At 54.6% G+C, this 16,979-nt stretch overlaps 3 protein-coding genes across 10 annotated transcripts in view; 1 reads left to right on the top strand and 2 right to left on the bottom strand.

Moving 5' to 3' along the window:
• The first annotated feature begins 1,030 nt into the window (after positions 1-1,030).
• On the top strand, positions 1,031-2,038 carry SMIM22 (small integral membrane protein 22). Its single transcript, XM_027611152.2, has 4 exons — positions 1,031-1,123; positions 1,306-1,452; positions 1,538-1,623; positions 1,755-2,038. Exons 2-4 carry the CDS (start codon positions 1,332-1,334, stop codon positions 1,794-1,796), a joined length of 249 nt encoding a protein of 82 aa, XP_027466953.1. The 5' UTR covers positions 1,031-1,123; positions 1,306-1,331; the 3' UTR covers positions 1,797-2,038.
• A 162-nt stretch (positions 2,039-2,200) lies between these two features.
• Positions 2,201-8,628, bottom strand: ROGDI (rogdi atypical leucine zipper). The gene is made up of 11 exons (XM_027611151.1): positions 8,461-8,628; positions 8,318-8,389; positions 7,505-7,593; positions 7,222-7,276; positions 6,442-6,522; positions 5,529-5,624; positions 4,169-4,267; positions 3,709-3,822; positions 3,576-3,625; positions 3,335-3,461; positions 2,201-2,798 (listed from the first exon to the last, which is right to left on the bottom strand). The coding sequence occupies exons 1-11, from the start codon at positions 8,503-8,505 to the stop codon at positions 2,757-2,759; spliced, it is 870 nt and encodes a 289-aa protein (XP_027466952.1). The 5' UTR covers positions 8,506-8,628; the 3' UTR covers positions 2,201-2,756.
• A 443-nt stretch (positions 8,629-9,071) lies between these two features.
• Positions 9,072-16,979, bottom strand: part of GLYR1 (glyoxylate reductase 1 homolog) — a 35,494-nt gene continuing 27,586 nt past the window's right edge. For 6 of the 8 annotated variants that reach the window (XM_035722171.1, XM_035722172.1, XM_035722170.1 and 3 more), the window contains 5 exons: positions 16,776-16,877; positions 15,971-16,133; positions 15,472-15,651; positions 15,032-15,156; positions 9,072-11,270 (listed from right to left, as the gene is read on the bottom strand). In XM_035722171.1, the coding sequence (XP_035578064.1) occupies positions 11,196-11,270; positions 15,032-15,156; positions 15,472-15,651; positions 15,971-16,133; positions 16,776-16,877 (645 nt within the window). In that variant the 3' untranslated portion in view covers positions 9,072-11,195. The remainder of the gene's footprint in view (positions 11,271-15,031; positions 15,157-15,471; positions 15,652-15,970; positions 16,134-16,775; positions 16,878-16,979) is intronic. The other 2 variants (XM_035722169.1, XM_035722166.1) reach the window with 1 other exon arrangement.

Genomic DNA, 16,979 nt, shown 5'->3' on the forward strand with positions numbered 1-16,979 from the left:
AGGCCAGGAGGGCCAGAGTCAGAGAAGACCAGGACGGAAGCAGAGACTGGGATGAACAAAGGAACGTGGGTGGCCACTAGAAGCTAGAAAAGGCAAGGAACGGACTGTCCCCTAGAGCCTTCAGAAGGAACACAGCCCTGCCGACCTGTTTTAGACTCTGACCTCCAGAACCGTAAGACAATAAATTTGGATTGTTTCAAGCCACTAAGTGTGTGGTGGTATGTTATAGCAGAAACGGGAAATGAGTGCATTAGGTGTGTGACTTGAGCTGGTTGCTAAACTTTTCAAGGCGGCACCTTTCATACCTGTAAGTGGGGAGAATGGTAAGAGCCACTTGAGGGTTGCCTCGAGGACACACCCGGTAGTGGATGTGTGGTGTTAGGTGTGGAGCCTCACACTAGCTGAGGCGTTCTCCCCTGCTAGACCACAAGTACCACAAGCACCACAAGCACCAGAAATTGTGTCCACCTGGCTCACGGCCGACCTCCGGTGCTGCGCAGTCTCTGGCCCCCGGTTGGGCCTGGACACGCCTGCGCTGAAGGCAGGGAGTGAGAGCTGCCTTTCTGGCCAGTATCGGGGCCCCAGGTCCCCAAGTTCCAGGGGAAGAGCTTGTTTGAGAGAGGATAATCATCTTCTCGTAAGGATTATCCTGAGGATTAGTAGAGCAAACAAGGATACAGAAGACTCCTAGTATAGTGCCCGGGAAATCCCACCTGCCCAGGAAAGGGAGGAATGGAAACCACGTTTCCCGCTCCTCCCTCCCACCTTCCCTTCCTACTGTCTTCTTCCCTCCCTCCTGTCTTCATTCATGAGGTCCACAGCAGCCCAGGGCACACTGTGTTCCAGGCTGCTCGTCTGGTCTACTGAGAGAAAGGGAAAAATCCCCCTGTGAAGAGGCTTAGGGGGCTGTGGCTACCTCCCTGGGTCCCGCAGCACCTGCTGCTGTTGGGAGGCTGTAAGCACACCTGCTAGGGCACAGGCCCCGCCCTCCGAAGTCTGGCCACCCCCTGGGAAAGGTGGGACTGGTTGCCAAGGTGCAAGGGCCTCAGGTGGCAACTTCGCGGATCCGGAAGCAGGAAGTAGTTGGTGTTCTCCGGACCAGGAACCTGCCTGGCTGAGGGAGGTCGGAGGCTGGTGGGGGTCTGGGGGTGGGGGCGGAGCGGGAAGGGACAGGGCAGGGGCCGAGGGGTGGCGTGGGAGGGGGGCAGGGGCAGGGGCAGGGCGGGGGCTGGACTGCGGGAGGCCTGGATGCAGCCCAGCCCCAGAGAACAGGGTTCTGAGGCAGCCCCTGGGGGGCTGGGGCAGGTGGCACTCAGAGGCCTCGAGCTGAGATGGACTTGGCGGAAGAGCTGGAGACCACAGCCCAGGAAGTGCTGGGGAAACTGAGGAGTGGTGAGCCGTTCCAGTCCAACTGGGACACTGCTGCCTTCATCATCTTCCTCATTTTCCTCGGTGAGTGTGGCCTTGGCCCCTGGCCCCTCTTGACCTGTCCTGGACCTGGCCAAGTGCCATATCTGGACACCCGTCCCACCCCCAGGCACCGTGCTGCTCCTGATGTTGCTCGTTTGTACCCACTGCTGCTGCCACAGCTCCTGCAGCCGCCGCGCCTCCAGACCCCAGAAGGTGAGCCCCACTGGCCCCCGGGTCTGGGCAGGCGCCAGGGGCAGCCTGGAACTGCCCTGGGGAGAGGAGGGTGTTGGGCCTCCTGTGGAGAGGGGCCGGCAGGGCACACACGAGTGAAGCCTCTCTTGCAGGTACACCCCAGGGGAGTGGATAACTTGGCCTTGGAACCTTAACATGGCAAGCCCACCAGCCCCCACCCCGTCCGTGTGTCCTGCTGGGCAACAGTAACAAAGCCTCGTTTGCCCAGAGCCTGCGTCTGGAGTGTGTTCCAAGCTTCCCGTCAGGGGTGGGCAGTGTGGGCACTCACTGCTTTCTCCGGAAGCCCACCTGCTCCCTCACAGCTCCAGGTCACACAGCAGCTGCTGACAGGAGGCGAAGCTGGGCTCCAACTCAGGGGCCCCAACGCCCAGGCCGAAACCTTGTCCCCAGCCCACTCAGTCCCCTGGCGGCCTGGAGGACCCCCTCAAAGGTGGGACAGGGAGGCCAGGGGCTCCATCATTGGGTACCCCACCCAGGTCCTGACTATCTGGGATCCCCAGCCTGGTCCTCACTCAGACAGACAGACAGATGCTCCAGGTAAAGTCAGATGATCTTTATTTCCTGGAGGCCTTGTGAGGGACATGGAGCAGACGCATTCAAGGGTATCACAGCTGGTGGTGGATGGCTTTCTGTCTGCCCTCCTGACTCACAGCTTAGGGCCACCACCCACTCCTCACCTTCCACTGGAGGGGGGCGTGCCGCTGCTCGTACCATCCTGGGGCAGCTCAGAAGGCAGAAAAAGGAGGGGGAAGGAGGGCCCCTGGGCCTGGTGCCACCCTGGGTCCAAAGGTTCCTGCTGTGCAGGGAGGGCAGGGTTTGGAATGTGGGCCACCTCTGGGCTCTGCCTTCCTGGCCGCCCCCCGTCCCACCTTCCTGACCACCCCCTACGAAATGAAAAGGAAGCCAGCATCCCTGTCTCTCAGTGGTTCCAGTGTTCATTTCCATCTGTGCAAATGTGATGGGCAGGATGGGATGAAGAGGAAAATAAATAATAGCCCAGGCTGCCCGGTTCTGGCTCTGGCCAGCATTCTTGGGGGGATGGGTGAGGGGGACAAGGGCCATTTCCCTGGGGGTCAGGCTCTTGGGTGCTCTGCTCAGAAAGGCCTGTAGCTCCAGTAGCTGGAGAACACGGAGATCTGGGGAGGGAGAGAGGTGGGGGGACATGGTGAGTGGAGGTGTTAGGGGGTTTCACCCCTACTGAACCCTCTGACCCCCGTGAGATTTCAAGGATTCAAGGGCAATGTGTCGGGGAGAGGGTATTGTTGCTCAGCCACACTGTGGCCCATCTGCCTGGGGTGTGTGGAAGGTACAAAGGACCTTAAGATTTGGGGGTGCTGGGCGCCTGGGTGGCTCAGATGGTTGGGCGTCTGCCTTCGGCTCAGGTCATGATCCCAGGGTCCTGGGATCGAGTCCCGCATCGGGCTCCCTGCTCCTTGGGAGCCTGCTTCTCCCTCTGCTTCTCTCTCTCTCTCTCTCTCCCTTTCTCTCTTCTCCTCTGTCTCTCATGAATAAATAAATAAAATCTTTAAAAAAAAATATTTGGGGGTGCTTTGGAGGTGTGACAAGATTCCTTGGAATCCCTCCAAAATGAGAAGGCTTAGCAGCCTGCTATGCGGCTGGCCCCATCTGTCTGAGAGCGGCCCGCCCCGCCCCCACAGTCCCCACACCCCACCTTATCCTTGAGCTGCTGGCAGAGCTGCAGGGACACAGTGAAGAAGACGAGGGCGTCGTTGAGCCATGGGATCACACACTCCACCTTGTGCACGTGGCTCACCTCCAGGCGCTGGGAGCCCCACTCACTGGGGAGAGGAGGAGGGTCCCTGGGGGTGGCCTGACCAGCCCGGCCCCCCCAGCCCCCAAAGTGCAGAAAGTTGGGGCGGGCAGGGTGATCCAGGCCCCCCCCACCTACTTACAACATGGCCCCAGGGCTGTGGAGCACGGCGCCTCCAGCTGGGCGGAAGTTCTAAGTAGAAGAGCACCAGACCCAGTCAGGCCCAAGAGGCTGCAAGGCACTTGGGGGTGGGGGGCGAGTGGGGTCCCCCTCACCTTGGTGGAATTGGGCTGCAGGGCATGCAGCTGGTAGACGGTGAGGCAGAGTTTGTTGAGGTTGATGTAGACGTTGACAAGCAAGTCGGAGGGCAGGGCAGGGGCAAACATCCGCTGGGGACGAGGACCGGGCAAGCAGGTGGGGTGAGGGGCCAGGCAGAACCGCCTGGGGGACCCCATTCCCCAGCCTATAGACTGGGGCTTCCAGACTCTTCCCGGTGCTCCCGGTAGCTTCCTGCACCAGGCTTGGGAACCACTGACCCAGACCAGGGGTATCTGGGGGATGCAAGATGGAAGCCGAGGACCTTATCCCAGAAAACTGTGGCATAGGCCTAGACCTCCAACTAACAGTTTGGGGTTTCCAGGACCCCGTCACAGCCCTGTGTCCCTCCCAGGGGGCAAGCTGGGCTCCTCAGCGGCATTCCCTCTCCTGGAGCAGGGGCTGCCCTAAGACACTAACCGTGAGGCCACTGGCAGCGATCTCAGGCAGAGTAAGGGTGGCCGGGGTGGTGAGGCGGTTGCGGGCTCTGGTCAGCTGCAGCATCACAGCATCCATCAGCTGTGGGGAGGGGGCCAGTCATAGCTGCTGTGAGGGCAGCCCCCGCCCTCCTGCATAGGGACTGACCAAGTCATGGTAGCTCCCAGCTCCTGCCCCCGGGAGTCACACTCTCAAGGCCTGAACCCCTACAGTGTGGGGCTTGTTAAAGGTGCAGGTATTTGGGCTCTAGCTGCGGGTGGGGGACTGGACGTCTGCACTGTTGACCATCCATCCGGGAGGTTCTATTGCATGGGATCCTGGGTGCTGGTCCAATGGGGAATGGAAGATGGAAGATCCCTGGAGTTAGTCCCAAAGGCATGAGGGCTTTGTGGATGGGGGTGCAGGCAATGAAGGAGCTTAGAGGAAGGGGCCTTAATCCCGGTTGGGTGCAAGGAGCCAGAGAAGGCTTCCTGGAGGAGGTGATAGGATGGGTAAGTTGAGGTCTTAAGGTGGGCACCAGACCGTTTTCAAAGGTGAAGCTCCAGAGAGGTAAGGTCACATAGCTAATGAACAGTGGAACCATCTGGAACTCATCGTTTTCCTTTGCCACAGACCAAAGCTCTGGCCTGAACTCCCCAGAGCCCCAATTTCCACTGCTTCAGATGTTGCGATGGGGGTGGGGGTGACCTGGCTTCTAAGAAAGGGAAATTTTGGGTGGAGGCATGGGGGCTGCACTGCCTACACCCAGGGTGGTCACAGTTCCGGGAGGGACTTTAGTCCATCTAGTTCTAAGTTTTCATATGAGGACTCAGAGGTCCAGAGAGGGTAGGTGAATCACCTAAAGATACACAGCAAGTCAGGGACAGAGCTAAAGCACGAGTTTGGGGCATATAAGAGCAGCTCTTCCCTCCACACCATGTGAAGTCACTTTGCAAATCACAAGGGTTTCCCTATGGCTAGTAGTGCTGTTAGCAGCTGCTCTTCACGGAGCATGTGCCAGGGGCTGCTCCACCTGCATCATCACAACCGCTAGTGGCGACACCATGGTCCCATTTTATAGGTGAGGCTACTGAGGCACAGAACAGCTAAGAAAGTGACCTGGGGTTGCACGGCTTACAGTGGAGGCCCTGGGATCAGAACCCAGGTCTGAGTCTGGAACCTGGGCTGTGAATCATTTGACTGTGTCTGCATGGATATGTGCACACCGAGAGGTGATGGGTCCACCATCAGCTGCACCTGAGGATGTGGGGGCAGAGCTCTCCAGGGGCCTGGTCAGGGGTCAGGGCCAGGGCCAGGGACAGGCATAGGGATCCTGCTGCTTCTGTTCCTGTAGGCAGCTCACCTTGAGGACCTCTGCTCCTGTCCTGAACTGGTAACTTTCATCCCGGTTGGCAAGGAGGTAAATGGCCTGGCTTACGTGGTTCCTGGCATCCTGGATCTGAAAAAAATGTCCACTGAGAGGTCAGTGGGCTGGGCCTCAGGAGGAAGAGATGCCAACTTCAGAGAAGCCACAGTCTCCAGGGCCCCAGATGACGGGCCCTCACCCCGAGGTACTGCCTGCCCGACCCTTCCCCGCCAGCTGTCCTTTCTGTGCCCCCCGAAGGCAGGCCCTGACTGGGTGTTGGGCACATGGCACAGACTCTGGAAGGCCTGCCATCGCACAGCTCACCTTCTAAAGAAGGACAGATGGTAGCAGAGCAAAGGCACAAGATAACAACACACTGAGTGACTTGCACAAGGACAAGAGGGTGACTCTGCAGGATGGGGGAGGAGGAGCCTCTTTAGCTGGAGGTCAAGGGAGGCCCCAGGGAAATGCCTCTTGGGCATCACCCAAGTGATGAGAAAAGCAGCAAGAGAGGGCCCCAGGCAGAGCAAGGAACATGGGCGAAGGCCCTGAGGTGGAGGAGCAGGGGTCCAATCACACAGGAGCTGGTAGGGAGCATGGACTTTGTCCCAGGAGCCAGTGGAAGCCCCTGGAGGCTCTGGGAAGGGGAGTTTCTTGTTCAAGAGGATCCCTGTGGTTCCCATTGGGGCCCAGGGGCCTATAGACAGAATAGGTTCTCACCTCCCTCCAGGCAAGCCTCTGGAGCCCCAGGCACTGCCTGCGCCAGCTTTGCTGCTAGGAAACACCCTCCCAGGCTTGCTGCAGCCTTAAGTCCCCCATGGCCACCCCAGGAGGCCTCAGTGCTGCTCAGGCCTGCCGCTGCCTGCCTGAGCTTGTGGCTTGAGCCCTGGCAGGGGAAGGGCCCAATTACCTGCTGCAGCTTCCACTGCTTGTCCTCTCGGAAGGCGAAGTGCAGCAGCTGGTTGTTCCGCGGTATCTTCAGGTTCACGTCCTGACAGGCAAGAGTGTATAAGCAGGAGGACCGCCCTCCTGCTTTTGGCCACTCTGAGACCTTGAGCAGGGGGCAGACATGGCGTGTGTGTGGCGGCTCAGGCCCCAGTCATTCCACAGGGCAGAAAGTCTCCCAGAACCCTGGCCATTTGGGGTGTGAACAGGGAGGTCAGTTCCCGTGAAACAGGAACTCAGGCCCAAGAGGAACCACAAAGAAACAAAAGGGAAAAGAGAAAGGGGAAGGTGGCTTCAGCTGGGAGGAGGTGTGACTGTGGGCAGAAAGGGAGCATGGATACAGGCCAATGCACTGAACACCTACTACTGGAGGAAAGGCACCTTCCCCCACATCCTGGGGCCTGGCACAGACGGAGCTCAGATGTTGGCTGATTCCACTTTGAATTGGGGCCAGCCTGATCCCTCCATTGCCCACGCTTCACTGGGCCCAGATTCAGGGCCAGGCCGTGTGCAAAGCATCCCCCTTCCTGCACCTCTCACTGAAGCCACACACCAATTCCAGAGGAGGTTTGGCAGGGTGGGTTGTTACTTCACAAATGAGGAAACTGAGGCCCAGAGAGGTCAAGGATCCTGCCCAGGGTCACAGAGCCAACTGTTAAAGGCAAAGCTCAGCAGGAGGCCCCCACACTCTTCCCCACTGGATCCTTCAGCAGCAGGGAAAGGGAAGAGGGGCTGGGGGACTCACCGCCTGGCTCAGCGCGTCCCCTTGCAGAGTCAGCACGCCCTTCACCTGGTCTGTGCTGCAACACGCGGGGGTCAGAGCAGTGCCTGCGGCTGCCCTTTTCCACCACCTAGCCCTCCCAGCAGGTTGCCCTGGCTGTCACAGGATGGTCCAGGCTGTCCCACAGCACACCCTCTGGATGTTGGGGCTGAAATCAGTCTGCATGGCAGGGCCTTGGCTGTGCAGTATCCCAGGTGTCCCCCTTCCAAACAGTCCATCCCTCTTGTTTCTGCTCAGCCCGGCTCACCTACAGCTGCCAAGGATGAAGTTCTCCTGCTTGGCAGGCCCCTCGGTGCCCGTACCAGAGCATGGCAGAGTGAAGCGGAGCGAGGCCTCCTGGAGGGGCAGAGGGCAGTGGAGTAAAGTTCACCCAATCCAGCTCACCACTCCTTCCAGAAGCCCCATTCCTGGGTTGGCCAGGGGAGGGACAAAGTGGGCTCCTCTCAAGCCTCCAGGGCACCTTCCCATTTCTCTGGCCCCTCCCCCACCACCTGAGTTTCAGGTCCTACCAGAGTGGATAGCTGTTTCTTCCACATTCCCTGGACGCCTACCTCATGCCCAACTCAGGGATATAGAACAGAGATGACCTCCAGGCTTGGTTAAGATGCTTGAGTGTGGGGAGCAGAGTCAGGGAATGACAGTACTCATGGTAACTCGAAATTCTGGCCATAGCAGGCAATGCCTAGACATTTTTGTGAATTGACTTATGTTCACAACAGCCCCGTGAGGCCGGTACTGCAATCTCGTTCTTGCGATAGGGAGGCCTCATGAGGTTGAGTACGATGCTGGAGACCTTGAGATCAAGCTTCAAGGGAAGCATTCCATGACCCCAACCCCGACCCCCTAAGCCGGGGGCTCATTCCAGGCCCAGCCCAGCACTCTCACACAGCTGCTTGTGATTAAGTGGGCAATCATGTAGTGGTGCCCCGACTGGACGCCAAGTCCACTAGGGTAGGGCCTGGTCTGCACAACGCGCGTCGCGTCCACAGCAGGCGCTCGGAAGACAGGCGCGGTGGCCCGGGAAGGAGCCGCAGCGGGGTCGGCCCGCCAGAAGCCTTACCTTGAGGATGTCCTGCAGCTGCCTGAGCACGGCGTGCACCTCGTCGTGCAGCAGCCAGCGGAACTCCTCCTCCTGCGGGGACAGGCCGGACGTCAGTCGCCCGGACCCGCCATCCCCCGCCCCACCCCGCCCGCGCGCCTCACCAGCACTGCTCGCTCCGCCGCCGTCGCTGCCATCGCGGTCGCCATCGCCGCCGCTCAGCAACGGTCACCGGCCCGCAGTCCGCTTCAGGCTCGGTCCACCGGCCGTCAGTGCGCCCGCGGCGCCCGGGCCCACCCCCGCCGCCGATTGGCTGCGCGCGCTCCCGCCCCGCTCTCGGGCCCCCTCCCCCGCCTCCGACCGGCCGAGCGGGCGCTCCAAATCGAGGCTGGCGGCTGCGCGAACCCGCTTGCGCCGGCTCTCCCACGCCGCCGGCGGAAGCTACCCGGGGCGCTGGGCGCTCGGGCGCCGCATCCACCGCCACTCTCCGGGTGGAGCACGGCGGCCGCTTGTACCGCCCCTCCCAGGCTCTGATACGGCGCCCTGCTCCGCTTGCGCTCACTGATTGGCCATCGGGATGGCTTGTTCTCGCCGCGCCCGGCGATTGGCGGGCGGAGCAGCTTGTTCCTGCTCGGCCTCGCCCTCCGCGCCCTGAGCTCTCCGGTTCCGTTGGGCCGGGAGGAAGGAGCCCACTGAGCCGACAGTCCCGGCGCTCCCGGCCCTCCTCCCTCCTCTGGGTGCAGGCAGTAACCACTGCCGAGGTAATCAGTCACAATTGTGTTACCAAGAAACGTTTTATTTTGCTTGCAGTAGCTTTTTGTTAATTGCACAAAATCATGTTTTGTTTTTGCCATTTAAACATTATCACACAATCCTATTCTGAAAGACAAATGTTCTTTAAAAACAAAGCAAAAATAAAAATTCACAACCTTAATTACCTAGATTTGTCCTTTAAAGTAGGTTTAAAGAAAAAAAAGGGGGGGGTCGCGGAAGAGGGGCTTTCTTACAAGCTTTTTCACAAGTGTCACATTTTCTCCTAAAAGGGAAGGATTTCAAAACAAAGGTGAAATAGCTTAAACAGAAATACTCATAAAAAGAAACTTTACAGAATTGTCAACAATATTAAGACAACATTGACTAACCAGTTTCATTACAGTATCTTCCCCACCCCCCCACCCCCCCCAAAATGTCCGGCTAGGACTAGAACAGGCTTTGTGTTCAGACAGAAAAGAATTCCAAATCCCAGTGAAGTTATGCCAAAAACACGCAGGCATCTTCCTTGCCCTCCCCCTATGTCTTCTGAGATCCCCTAGCCTGGATTCTGATCAGCGCAAATGGGCCAAGGTTGAGGGGGTAGGGGCCCACACCAATGTGGTCTCATTCTATATATTCACTAAAAACGCTGACCTGCAAAGTGTGACTTTGGAAAATGCAACCCATGCAGAGGGAGAGAACATTGACATCCTTTAGGTGACTTCTCCTTGTTTTTATGCCACATTCCAAGCCTCTCTGGTCCCCTGTCCAAGGAGAAATGTTAGGGTCTCGAGGATGTCTTAGATCCACCTCTTAGGGTCAGATAGTTCAGGCTGGGTCAGGCCCAGTTCTCTTCCCTCCCGAGACCCTGGGGCCCTGGAAGCATCGAAGACCATGCTTCTGGCTGAAGTGAAGACACTCGTTCCTGTTTCAAGAGCTGAGCCTAAGAAATGGCCATCGTTGGTCAGGCTGGGTATGGGCCAAAGAAGGGACAGACAGAAACACTGTCTCCATGGGAAGAAAAGGAGAAAGGGAGAATGAAGAGATGGGCAGGTGGGGAACATGTGCAGGAGCAGGCTGGAGAGTGTGGGACTGCTGTGAGGGGACCCAGTCAGAGTGACTCTTCCAGAATGAGGTGGGAGTCTGCAGCATAACGGAAAACAGGAAGGAACCCCACTCTCCTCCCTCTTCACTCCTCCCTGGTGGCCCTCAGGATACCTGTTCCCAAGGGCTGGAATGCAAATCCAAATACTAAAAGAGCCTGGTGAGGAGTGAGCTCTCCCTACACCAAGCAAGAAAGTCTGATCCCAGCCCAGGGCTCTGCAGTGACGGTAACTTCTGGGACAGGTGCTCAAGAGCAGTGACGAGAGTAGGCTTCTGTGGGGCTCACCTAATGTGCTGGCGATTTGCTGCTCTCCCTAGAGAGCCAGAGCCCTGTGTCTGCTCAACTTGGCCAATTTCTTTTCAGTTCACAAAGGCATTTATGGAAAGTTGGTTGCACACTGGTAGGTTAAACATGACAATCCTCATCAGCTGGTCACCTGAGGTTGGAGGGCCCATGAGGACCCTCTGTTTGGAGTCAGTGCTGGCTCATCTTGACCCAGAGCCTCTGTTTCATGTGCGGGATCCAGGCGGGATGTGAACATAACCACAGCCTCTTCGCTCTGAAGGAAGGAAGTGGAAAGGCTTCCAGTTCTTACTGCTGATTCTATTTCCTTGACTGGAAAGGGTCTGAGATAAGACAAGCTCAGAAGGGGGCGGCGGGGGGGGGGGGAAGCCAGGCAGCAGTTTCTGGGCAGCTTCTATCCTGGGGTGAGAGCCAGTGTGTGGTGTATAGGGGTTGTGTGTGTGTTTGTGTGTGTGTGTGTGTGTGTGTGTGTGTGTGAACACACAGCCACCTAGTCCAGGGCCAGTGCCCAGCTCAAGAGCTTTCCCAAAGGCCAATCCTGCTGACACCCCTCCCCTCCCCAGGACCTCCAGGGGAGGAGTGACGCTGTGTGCTGTGCTGATGGCAAGTCTCAAAGTCTGTATAAAAGGAGATGGAGACAGGTGGACTGGTCCAGAGTTAAGTCCCAGGACCCCAACCCCATGTGAGGAGGAGGGGTCAGAGGGAAGATTGGGGGGGCACGGGTGGGGTATCAAGGGCTTAGTGTATGTAGGCTCGGTACACGGCAGACATGTCGTTGTCAGACTGGTCCAGTGCCTTGGCTCTTTTGTACACCTGGAAAAAAAGGAGATGGGCTCAGTGTCTGACCACAGAGCTGACTTAAAGACACAATGTGCTTTGTGGAGGTAGGTCTAGATGCGGTCAGGCAGGCAGGCTCTGGAGTCCAGGCTGTCTGGGTGCAACTCCTGGCCACCCTCCACTGATCTTGAGCCAAGTGCCTCAGTTTCTGTCTTCATCACTAGTCTTTCATGTCATGGAGAAGATAACAACGTTATCGTGAGGACTAAATGGAGCGAGGGAGGTCAAGTGCTCAGAGTTAGTAATTATAATCATGTCTCTGCCTCTAGGGTCTTCCCATGTTACTCTCTGGGCCACTATCCTTGCCCTTCCCTCTGCATGGGAAGCCTTTCCCTAGGCATGGCTGGCTCCTTCCCAGTCCGCTCCAAGGCCTTCCCTGACCAGCCTATGGAAAGCAGTGGCTGTACCACTTGATCCTGGTCACGTTTTCTTACTCTATTTTATTCATACTTCTGACCTTCAGAGATTGTTTAAATAACTATCTGCTTATATTGTGCCTCCTTCCATTGAAACATAAGCTCCACAAGGAAGGGAACGGGCGGCCCCTCAACATGTCCCCAGAGCCTAGAACAGTGCTTGGCAGCTGACGGCCACTCCAGAGCCACTAGGTGAATACTACGAACGAGTGTGAAGAGAATTAAAAAGCCATTCGAGCAGGGCAGTGTGGCGTCCAGGCACACTGAGGAAATGCAGTTGGACACCAGGTTCCTCCCACAGAGTTAGCTACATCCTCATCTTTTTTAAAACATAGTAAAGTTGAAGCCATGACAACTGAGTGTCCATTATAGCTCAGGTGTAGCTGTCAACTCAAAATGAAGGCTAAATAAAGACCTTTTCAGAGAAAAGAAAACGAATTGTTGCCAGCAGACCAGCATTACAGGGAATGCTAAAGCAAGTTCTTCCAGTTGAAAGGAAACAATACCAGAGAGAAATTCAAATCTTCAGAAAAGAATGGAGAACACTGGAAATGGTAAATTAGACAAACAGAAAAGTATTTTTTCTCTTACTTAAAAAAAATACATACGACCACTTAAAACATTCCAACATCCTCTGGTAGGTTTAGAACAAAGGCAGATGTAACACACAGGAAATCTATACCCCAAAGCAGGGGTTCTCTTGGGGCACCTGGGTGGTTAGTGGCTCAGAGCATCCGACTCTTGATTTCAGCTCAGGTCATGATATCAGGGACATGGGATCAAGCCCCACATCAGACCCCACACTCATTGTGGAGTCTGTTTGTCCCCTTCCCTCTGCCCACCCCGCCCCCGACTCACGCACATGCATGTACACGCTCTCTCAAAATAAATCAAATCTTAAAAAAAAAACAAAAACAAAGCAGGGCTTCTCAAGCTGGGGATATTTTGCCCCACGGGACACGTGGTAATGTCTACAGACCTCTTCTCAACTGAGGGGACACTGCTGGCTTCTAGTGGGTATAGGACACTGCTAATAATGCTAAATATCCTGCAATGCACAGGACGGCTCCCACAACAAAATGGCAATGGTGCCCAGGTTAAGAAGCCTTCCCTTAAAGGAGGAGGGAGGGCGGGAGGAGGAAATGGATCTATGTTTTATGTGAAGAGGTACAACATTAACCCTAAGTAGGCCATGAAGTTAAGGATATTGGGTATCCTTCCATACTGCAATCCCTAGAGCAAAGATAAAAGAGAAACAGTGTATTATTAAAAAGTCAATGAAGAAAATGGAATTCTAAAAAATATTCAAATAATCCAAAAGGCACTAAAAAAGGAGAAACAGACAAAAGCCAGAAGGGACAAATAGCAATCAAATGATAAAACGGCACCTCCAAATCCAACCACACATCAATAGACTTTAAGATAAAGACTAAATGTTAACGGACTAGTTAATCTTAAGATCCTGAACACTGAGCTCCAGTGAGGAGCCTAAATTCACACCTTCCAGAAAGCACCACGCTCCACTGAAATTAACCAAAATACCTGTTTTCAAGCCAATGAATCTTGCAGAGTCAGGGCAGAGGCAAGTCAGAAATCACTTCACAGAGAAAGCTGCCAACACAAGCCACACACAGACCCTTCAGAAGTAACTTCAATTAAAGACAATCAACAAAAAAATTATATAAAATACACAGAGAAGTCCACTGCTAAAAGAGAATCCAAGGCAAAACAAACGGGGGGAATGTGAAAACTGTACTGCAATCTGAAAAGGTGAAGTAAGTTCTCTGAAATGTCCAGGCAGGCAAGGAAGGGACAGGAGACTGATTACATATTACGAAAAGCCACATCTGAAAAGAGCAGAACTGTGTTTCTTTACTTCTAAGCTGGAACAATCCACTTGAGACTTGTTTAACTTGAATGAAAATATGTGTCCTCTTATAGTATCTAGAAGATACATCCTCTAAAATAAATGAATTTATGTGTTTCGTGTATGTGTTTTACACAAAATACTTTTTTTTTTTTTGAAATTTTTTATTTATTTGAGAGAGTGAGAGAGAGAGAGCTCAAGAGGGGGTAGGGTCAGAGGGAGAAGCAGACTCCCCGCCAAGCAGGGAGCCAGATGCGGGACTCGATCCTGGGACTCCAGGATCATGACCTGAGCCGAAGGCAGTCGCCCAAACAACTGAGCCACCCAGGCGCCCCAAAATATGGTTTTGATTGTAACTCTAATGAAGTATTGCTCAGCTTTTTTAAGGCTACCCTTCTGTCGGGCTGAGAAAGCTGACGGCTTTCTAAAGAACGGCAGCTGGCTGGCTCAGTTGGTAGAGCACCCAACTCTTGATCTTACGGTCCTGAGTTTGAGCCCCACATCAGGTATAAGATTACTTAAAATAAACTTATTAGAACAAATAAACAACCCTTCCCCCAAACCCAACTGTTTTTAAAAAGTGCATATGTAGGTGTTTTGTTGTTACTCAAACAAATGTTAATGACCAAACACTCCACTTAATAGGCAGATGCCCTCAGAAGGGATAAAAATGCAAGCCCCAAGGACAGACTGTATACAAAGGATACAATTTAAATAAAAAGACACAAGTTGAAAATAAATGAATGGAAAAAGATATACCGTGAACACAGTAGCAGCTACAGTGAAACCAGGCTATGGGCTTCTAGACATTTCATAATAATTAAAGGGCAAGTTCATCAGGAAGATATGACCATCACAAATGGCTAAGGACCCAACCACAAGAGTTTTGAAGATAATAGAGTTAAAGGGAAAAACAGACTATGCTACAATCATAGTTGGAGATTTTAGTATCTCTCAGCAACTAAAAGAACCAGAGAAAAAGGCCAGTAAAGATGACCTGAAAAAACACTACCAACCTCGACCTAACTGATTATTTGCAGAACACAGCACCCAACAACTGCAGAACAGAGTCTTCGTAAGTGCACATGGTACACCCACCAAGACAGACCATCTGCTGGGCCACAAAACAAGTCTGAATGAATTTAAAGAGTTAAAAATCACACAGGATGTGTCTTTTAACCACAAGAGATATACATCAGTAATCAATAGCCATTAGATTCATAGGATGACTCCAATTATCTGACACACTTTTAAGTCATCCACAGGTCAAAGAAATCACAAGGGAAATAAGCATGGCTCAGAAGGAAATGTATGCTTTTAAATGCTCCTGTCTAGAATCAATGACCTGAGCTTCCACCTCAAGAGGTGAGACACAAAGAGACACAAAACAAAGAGAGGGAAGGATGACTAAAAACCAAGGGAAGGCTGCCAGATCCCCCGCCTCTTGCAGTTACCTCATTGGCTGCAGCTGCCATTGGAGTAGGATGGTTGACGGCATCCCCCAGGGCAATGGCTAAACGGAGATCCTTCTGAATGTACTTCAGGTAGAAATCAGGCTTAAAGTTCCCTTGCAGGATATCTGAGGAGGGAAAGCACAGATCAGAAGAATTAAAGGGACTCTTAACTAAGAAACTATCTGCTGTACCATCAGGGCTCAACATCTCGCATTTCCTCCCTCTTGGACACTGAAGAGACCAGTTCCCAGCCAGTACACCCAAATCCCATCTGCCATGTCTCTGGACCCCCTCTGGCAGAGGGCATGGACTGATTAGAGAGGGTGCGTCTTTCATACCAGTGAGCCCTTGAAGAAGAGAACGCTCTGTGACAGAGACCTGACCCAGTTTCTCAGCTCCAATCACAACTAAAATGCACGGAGAGGATGAAGGCAACTCACTTTGGCACTTCTGGTCCAGGAAGATGCTGGCTAACTGTCCCTGATTGAGGATGTCCAAGAGTGTCTGCTGGGACTGGCCTGTCACTTGGGCCAGGGTTAACCCCTCAGCGATGGTGGCCATGAAGCTTCCTTGTACCATGTTCACGATCAGCATCATCTTGGCTGCGTTGCCAACCTCACCTGGCCAGGGCAGAGAATCACGGTCACTTCCCAAGAATTTGGAGAGCAGGGACTTTTCTGCCCACCCTCATCCCTGCTCGGACCCACCTCTACACCCAGGGGAGGCCCCATTCACCTGCCCCTGACAGAACTGGCTCTGACCCTTCGGGCTCTTCCTCCTTCCAGGCACTGACTGTGCAAGTCAAAGGAAACCTTCCCACGGGGGCCCCAGGCAGAGAGGCCGTGCGGGATTGACGCTGTCATCAGTGCAGTCTAGAGGGGATGTGGCCCACCCAGCCTCCGGGCCTGCAGTGGCCCGATGGGTGGGCAGGCGTGTTACCTAGAAAGAAGGAGGTCTTCCCCATTGCCTGGAAGCAGCTGCTGCAGTCCTCATACAAGCCCCTGTCTCCGGCTGCTAAGATCACCAACATCCCATCATTAGACAGCTGCTGATTCCCTGAGACTGGGGCTTCCAGAAAGCGGCCCCCCCTGGACACAATCACCTGGAAAGGAAAGTCATAGCTTCTGAAGGCCTTGCCTCTCACAGGGGTTTCAAGTGGAAACACCTGGCCTTCCACACCGAGGCCCCAAACAGATGCCTGAATTACATGCAGTAAACAGAGAAGCAGGGGTGGGGGGTGGGGGGGTGGTCTCCCCACAGACTTAGAATTTCTTGCAATGACCAAGCATGACCATGCCAATGGCCTGACTGACCACACCTCCTCCAGACACTGTCCTTCCCTCTTCAGCCACTCTCAGAACAAGGGCTAGAAGTCACCACCCCCTCACTTGGCCCAGCAGCTTAGGGAGGAAGAATACTGTTAGTAACAACTGTAGATGGCTGCTTAAACCAAAAAGGCCCTGCTGGCAGCCTGGATTGTTTCTCATTGTGGGGCAGGCAGCTACAGGACCTAATGCCCATCCCAGCCAGGCGGCACCTCTCCTCACACGGCTGTTCAGATTAGCTGTGGCTTTGAAAGTAGAAAGTGAAGACAGGCTGGTCCCAAGGCTACAGGCCTCTCATCCTCTCCTGGCTTGGTTTCTAGAGTAACCAAGTTGCCTACACTCAGGCATAATCAATCAGCCTGAGTCTTGGGCTCCAACTGCCAAGGACGCTGGAGGGCCAGCATGAACGAGGCCGCTACCTGGGCCAGCTCGGTGACTGTGTCAGCATCCACTGTTGACATGTCCACGTAGCACTTCCCGGGGCGGATCCCCTGCAGCACACCACTGGGGCCCAGCACCAGCTGTGGGGACACAAGGGAGAAGCAATAGCCCAGGCTCCCAGCCAGACGCCCAGGAGCCCCTTAGACCTAAGGTCAGAATCCTGTTACTTTTTTGGCTCATCT

This window comes from Zalophus californianus, chromosome 10, assembly GCF_009762305.2.
Source record: "Zalophus californianus isolate mZalCal1 chromosome 10, mZalCal1.pri.v2, whole genome shotgun sequence".
Classification (NCBI taxonomy): Eukaryota; Metazoa; Chordata; class Mammalia; order Carnivora; family Otariidae; genus Zalophus; species Zalophus californianus.